Below are 7,216 nucleotides of genomic sequence, written 5' to 3'. Positions count from 1 at the left end.
CACGACCTTCAGTACGATTTATTTGTAGCGATTAATTGACATTATATGTTTCACTGCAGGTCATCCTCTCTCTCTCTCTCTCTCTCTCTCTGTCTCCCCATTTCAACTCTGTACTGTCTAATAAAGCTTGAAAATGCAAAAAAATTATCAAAATAAAATAAAATAAAATAAAATAAAATAAAATAAAATAAAATAAAATAAAATAAAATAAAATAAAATAAAATAAAATAAAATAAAATAAAATAAAATAAAATAAAATAAAATAAAATAAAATAAAATAAAATAAAATAAAATAAAATAAAATAAAATAAAATAAAATAAAAGCCTATGACATCACTGACCGTGTGTTTACCCCCCGCTGAGCGGCGGCACCACGGCAACCTCGTCTCCGTCTCCCAGTGGTCACCGAGGGCAACGTACTGATGACGCACCGCCAACACAATGTGATCCTGAAGGACAGACAGTCTGACAGACAGACAGACAGACAGACAGACAGACAGACAGACAGACAGACAGGCAGACACACAGACAGACAGAAAGACAGACAGACAGACAGACAGACAGACAGACAGACACACAGACATTTAAACATCTTTCTTCGTGTTCATATTTTAACATCAGATTTCTTGAGCTCAGACTGTTGACGTTACCTGGGGTGTCGCCGTAGCAACAGGCCCCACAGGTCGCGGCTGCTGATTGGAGTTGGCACGGCAACTAGCTCCTCCTCTTTGACCCCCGTCAGCTCCACGCTCTTAGCAAAGTACAACACTGAAACCTGGAGCAGAGAAGTGTGTATTAATCTGTGTGTGTGTGTGTAACTGTGTGTGTGTGTGTGTGTGTGTGTGTGTAACTGTGTGTGTGTGTGTGTGTGTGTGTAACTGTGTGTGTGTGTGTGTGTGTGTGTGTAACTGTGTGTGTGTGTGTGTGGTGTGTGTGTGTGTGTGTGTGTGTAACTGTGTGTGTGTGTGTGTAACTGTGTGTGTGTGTCTCTCTCTACCTGTGTGTGTGTGTGTGTGTGTGTAACTGTGTGTGTGTGTGTGTAACTGTGTGTAACTGTGTGTGTGTGTGTGTAACTGTGTGTGTGTGTCGTGTGTGTAACTGTGTGTGTGTGTGTGTGTGTAACTGTGTGTGTAACTGTGTGTGTGTGTGTGTGTGTGTGTAACTGTGTGTGTAACTGTGTGTGTGTGTGTGTGTGTGGTGTAACTGTGTGTGTGTGTGTGTGTGTGTGTGTCTCTCTACCTGTGTGTGTGTGTGTGTGTGTGTAACTGTGTGTCTGTGTGTGTAACTGTGTGTGTCTGTAATGGTGTGTGTGTGTGTGTGTGTATGTGACTCTCTCTCTCTCTGTTACTGTGTGTGTGTGTGTGACTCTCTCTCTCTCTGTTACTGTGTGTATGTGTGTGTGACTCTCTCTCTCTCTCTGTTACTGTGTGTATGTGTGTGTGACTCTCTCTCTCTCTCTGTTACTGTGTGTATATGTGTGTGTGTGTGTGTGTGTTGTGTGTCTCTCTGTTACTGTGTGTGTGTGTGTGTCCATAATAAAACACCGAAAGAGCCATAATGTAATCTACAATCACTGAAATGTGCACATAAATCAAGATATAAATCTGTGTGTGTGTGTGTGTGTGTGTCACATGTCACTTCCGGGTTCCACACACACACACACACACGCACACGCACACACACACACACACACACACACACACACACACACACACACACACACACACACACACACACACACACAGAAACCAAAGTCTAATTTATTCCTAAAGGACATGACCTCCGCCGCTCCGCGTGCTTCTCACGGGGCTCAGCTCTGACGTCACACCTCCCACAAATCTCCATTCAGAAAAATCCCACATTAAACATTTCCTGCTTTAACAGCATATTATTTATCCTAAAAAGCAACTTTAAATAACAAATTATATAATCACATAACCTGACTTTAATTCGGCGGTGTCGTCATATACCAAACACGCACGCAAACACGCGCATTCTAACGTTAATTATCTCTATCTGAACGGAGCGTACTGTCTGTAAAGGCGTTAAAGTAGCGGGAAACATAACCACAGTTTGGCGCCAAAGCACCCGAAGCAAAGTTACGCGTCACCAGCTCACCTGTACAGTCATGAAGGAGTTTTTAGATCCAGAACATCTGAAGAAACTTTCGTGATTTTAAGATTTTACTCCAAAGCGTTTGTTTACATACTGACGTCACTTCTGGTTGCTTCTTCTTCTTCGACGAAGTTAAAACTGTAGCGCCGTCCAGTGTGATGGTAAGTACCGCCCCCTGCTGAGCAAAAATCCTGGTGGTTTTATGTTTTTGTTTTTTGTTGACATAACCTCGTTGAAGAATGAATAAAAATAAAGATGGCTCTAGCAAGGTTTAAAAGCAAGCTACATCATTTCACACAAGGAGTCCAGGAATAGCTGTAAGAATATAGAGTTATTTTGACTTGAATAAAGAATATTTTTTACAGATTCCATCAAGTCTGAAAAAATCATCTCCGAAATGTTTTTTTTATTAATGTTTTTAATTTAAAAAAAAGTATTTAATTTAATAATAGGGGAGAGTGGCCTAAGTTGTGCCACTTTTTACTCAAAGTGATTTTAAAGTGAGGCCTTGACAGTTATGTCTCCAACTCAAATATGTACATATATTTCAGGGTGTTGTGCATCCCTGGCAATAAAAACTTTGGATCTGGAATAAACTGTTTAAGAAATATAGCTTTCGGAAAAAAAAGTTGTCTTGTGGCACAACTTCCCCCGGTGTGGTGTAAGTTGTGCCACAAGAGAGAATACCATGGGGTGAATTGTGCCATTGCTATATATCTCATAAACTGTAATGCAAGACAAATCCATTAGACAATCACTTATTTAAGTGATTAATCAGGGGAAAGGGGAGGAGCTTAGTGATTAATCAGGGGAAAGGGGAGGAACTTAGTGATCAATCAGGGGAAAGGGGAGGAGCTTAGTGATCAATCAGGGGAAAGGGGAGGAACTTAGGGGAAATGGGAGGAGCTTATGGGAAAGGGGAGGAACTCAGGGGAAAGGGGAGGAACTTAGGGGAAAGGGGAGGAGCTTAGTGAAGTACAATTCTAAATTCCAAGCAGCTCAACTTTAAGGCTAAAATAAATATTTCACACAAGAACAATTAAAAAATAATTTATTTTTCTTGACACCACCAGACATTTTCCCAAAATAAAACGTTTCTCTATTTTTAACAAATTCATTGAAGTAAAAATATATTTTTTTATATAATTAAATATTTCAACATTTTACAGAATAGAAAGAGAATAATATAAAAATACCCAGAAGATTCAAATTCCCCATTTCACATTAAAAACGTTTTGATATGATCATCCAGTGTCATACAATCAATACACAGGTTTACCCACAATGCAACAGTGCTTTTACAGGTTCACCCACAATGCAACAGTGCTTTTACAAAATACAACAATTAAAAATTAACAGTAGTAACAGGATGTCCCAACAATCACCATGGAAACAAACACACACACACACACAGTGAGACACACACACACACACACACACACACACACACACACACACACACACACGCAGTGAGACACAGAGACACACAGACAGACACACACACACACACACACACAGTGAGACACAATATACACAAAAACAGTGAGACACAGACAGACACACACACACACACACACACACACACACACACACACACACACACACACACACACACACACACACACACACACACACACACACACACACACACACACACACACACACACACACACACACAACCCCCAATAAAAACATTAACAACTTTGAACAATTCATTTGGTCCCTTTTTGTCGCCGTAGTAACGTGCGGTAGCAACACAACCGCGTCACTACCCAACTCCTACAAAATAAAAGCTTTATTACATTTGAATATTTATATGAAAATGTATTGATTTCAGTCTGTCCGTCCGTCCAGACCAGTCTTATGAACACAATATCTCCAGAACGCTTTGAGGGATTGTCTTCAAACTTTGCACTGATGTCTCTGACTCAGAGATGAACTGAATGGATTTGAGGTTAAAAACACAAGTTTCACCTGTTCAGTTTTAAATAATTAAGATGTTCACACTTCGTTCAAATTAAAACTGTTTAAAAAATAACATTCTTGTAATCGTTTATAAATATTTCTTTAAAGCTGCAGTGTGTAGAATTTTGGGTTTTATTTCCTAGCAGATTTTGTAGAAAGTAATTATAATATCCATAAGTACATTTAATTTAGTGCATAATAGCTGAACAAAAATGTTATCCAAAATGCTTGGTCCATATTTTGGACCAAGGCCTAGTGCCGCCATCTTGAAAGTGTCATAGTTGGAATGTCATCATGTGCATTGTTTAAAATTTAGAATTGTTCTTGTCCTTGAAGGCCACTGTAGCTTCTGTTATTATTCTAAAGGGGTGGGGTTACCCAGGGAGCGTTGCATTCTAGAACTTTGTAGAACTTTCTTGATGATGTCATACACACTGCACCTTTAACTTTTTTTGTTTTTTGTTTTAGAGAATTTGATTTGTCTTGTAATTTTATTTTATATATATCATATCCAGCTCTGGATAACATTAAGAGACCACTCCAAACGTTCAGTGTCTCTCGCTTGACTATTTAAAGGCATATGTTTGAGTAGAATGAACGTTTTGGTTTTATAATATAAACTACTGACAACATTTCTACCAAATTCCCCCCGAAAATATTGTCATTAAGTTAATTTCCATTAAGATTAAAATTCTGTCCATGCCGATTGTATTTCATATCGTATCTTATTTCAGTCGTTTTGGGCTCACAGAGGCCAGCTGTTGTTCCTGGGTGAGCGTATACCCATGACAAAGGCATTAAGAAAAACTATATAAAAATAGCATTCTTTACACTGATGGTCTGGTTTGCTGTTACATGTAATTTATGATCATCAGAGGAACAATGAGACTGTTTCAGAAATATTTAAAAGTTCCTCGTAGAGACTTTAAATTACGTTTTAAAGTCTGTAGTTTGTTTGTTTCTTAAATATGAAATGTTTAAAAAGATCCACTAAAATAAAACAAATAAACCCCTCCATATTAAATATTTCTTTCCCGTCTATCCAGAGACCGTTTCAGAAATATTTAAAAGTTCCTCGTAGACACTTTTAAACACAGTTTTTTTATATATTTCGTCTCAGTCTATGCGGACCCTGAAAGCGCTGATTTCCATTGGTCGAAGCCGGGCGACGCGGTGACGCTGCTGTTGTCGGGCGGATTCCGGCTCGTCGTCCCGTTTCAACAGCGTCAGATTAGAACGGATCAGAGAGCGGAACGAGAGAGGAGAGAAAATATCACCCAGGTTCATCTGGAAGGGAAGATAGAATATTATACTGTGTGTGTGAGTGTGTGTGAGTGTGTGTGTGTGTGTGTGTGTGTGAGTGTGTGTGTGTGTGTGTGTGTGTGTGTGTGTGTGTGTGTGTGTGTGTGTGTGTGTGTGTGTGTGTGTGTGTGTGTGTGAGTGTGTGTCTGTCTGTCTGTCTCTATGTGTGTGTGTGTGTGTGTGTGTGTGTGTGTGTGTGTGTCTATGTGTATGTATGTGTGTTTCTCTCATTGTGTGTGTGTGTGTGTGTGTGTTTCTCTCAGTGTGTGTGTGTTTCTCTCAGTGTGTGTGTGTGTGTGTATGTGTGTGTGTGTGTGTGTGTGTGTGTGTGTGTGTGTTTGTGTTTCTCTCAATGTGTGTGTGCTTCTCTCAGTGTGTGTGTGTTTCTCTCAGTGTGTGTGTGTTTCTCTCAGTGTGTGTGTGTGTGTTTCTCTCAGTGTGTGTGTGTGTGTGTGTGTGTGTGTTTCTCTCAGTGTGTGTGTGTGTGTGTTTCTCTTAGTGTGTGTGTTTCTCTCAGTGTGTGTGTGTGTTTCTCTCAGTGTGTGTGTGTGTTTCTCTCAGTGTGTGTGTCTGTCTCTCTCAGTGTGTGTGTGTGTGTTTCTCTCAGTGTGTGTGTGTGTTTCTCTCAGTGTGTGTGTCTGTCTCTCTCAGTGTGTGTGTGTTTCTCTCAGTGTGTGTGTTTCTCTCAGTGTGTGTGTGTGTGTTTCTCTCAGTGCGTGTTTCTCTCAGTGTGTGTGTGTGTGTTTCTCTCAGTGTGTGTGTGTGTGTGTGTGTGTTTCTCTCAGTGTGTGTGTGTGTGTTTCTCTCAGTGTGTGTGTTTCTCTCAGTGTGTGTGTGTGTGTATGTTTCTCTCAGTGTGTGTGTGTGTGTTTCTCTCAGTGTGTGTGTGTTTCTCTCAGTGTGTGTGTGTGTTTCTCTCAGTGTGTGTGTGTTTCTCTCAGTGTGTGTGTGTGTGTGTACTAACCTCCTCGTGCGCGCTCCACGTGCACTGCAGCTCTGGTTTGGGGGCGGAGCTACAGTCGAACCCTTTTCTGTGGAGGATCAACGCCACTTCCTGTGACGGAGATTCTGCTTCCTGTTTATACACACACACACACACACACACACACACACACACACACACACACACACACACACACACACACACACACACACACACACACACACACACACACACACACACACACACACACACACACACACACACACACACACACACACACACACACACACACACACACATCATCTTTTTGATTATGAATACATTTGATTTTAATTAATTAGAATCAATCTGATACAAATGTCCATGCAGGCTCTCTGTAATGTTAGAGTAGATAACAGCGGGTTCCTATTGGAAGATATAAAGCGATGATAGACCACCGGACAGATGTTATTGTGTTATTGGTTTCAAATCGTGAACTGAGAGAAACTAGCTCATTAAATATGCACATGTTGCCAATTTAGAAAACACACGCAAACTCATTTTCGTGTGAGGCAACAATGTTCACCTGTTCTTGTGTGTGTTTGTATGTTACCTTGAGTGTGTGTGTGTGTGTGTGTGTGTGTGTGTGTGTGTGTGTGTGTGTGTGTGTGTGTGTGTTTGTGTGCGTGCATATATGTGTGTGTTTGTATGTTACCTTGAGTGTGTGTGTGTGTGTGTGTGTGTGTGTGTGCGTGTGTGTGTATGTGTGTTTTACTATGTGTGTGTGTGTTACTCTGTGTGTGTGTGTGTGTTACTCTGTGTGTGTGTGTGTGTGTGTGTGTGTGTGTTACTCTGTGTGTGTGTGTGTGTGTGTGTGTGTGTTACTCTGTGTGTGTGTGTGTGTTACTCTGT

The 7,216-nt window shown here is 40.6% G+C and overlaps 2 protein-coding genes across 2 annotated transcripts in view; both read right to left on the bottom strand.

Moving 5' to 3' along the window:
- LOC307270633 (molybdopterin synthase catalytic subunit) overlaps positions 1 to 458 on the bottom strand; it is a gene marked incomplete at its 3' end in the record, with an annotated part of 4,421 nt that extends 3,963 nt beyond the window's left edge. Inside the window, 1 exon segment of the mRNA XM_080054514.1 lies at positions 342 to 458.
- A 2,691-nt stretch (positions 459 to 3,149) lies between these two features.
- LOC307270636 (alpha-mannosidase 2-like) overlaps positions 3,150 to 7,216 on the bottom strand; it is a gene marked incomplete at its 5' end in the record, with an annotated part of 21,564 nt that continues 17,497 nt past the window's right edge. The window contains 2 exons of the mRNA XM_080054516.1: positions 3,150 to 5,367; positions 6,347 to 6,457. Of these exons, the coding sequence (XP_079910642.1) occupies positions 5,197 to 5,367; positions 6,347 to 6,457 (282 nt within the window). The remainder of the gene's footprint in view (positions 5,368 to 6,346; positions 6,458 to 7,216) is intronic.

This window comes from Ammodytes marinus (genome assembly GCF_949987685.1).
Source record: "Ammodytes marinus genome assembly, contig: scaffold_97, whole genome shotgun sequence".
In the NCBI taxonomy this organism is placed as follows: domain Eukaryota; kingdom Metazoa; phylum Chordata; class Actinopteri; order Uranoscopiformes; family Ammodytidae; genus Ammodytes; species Ammodytes marinus.
Note: the sequence above shows the minus strand (reverse complement) of the source record. Positions and strands in the feature narration are given on the sequence as shown.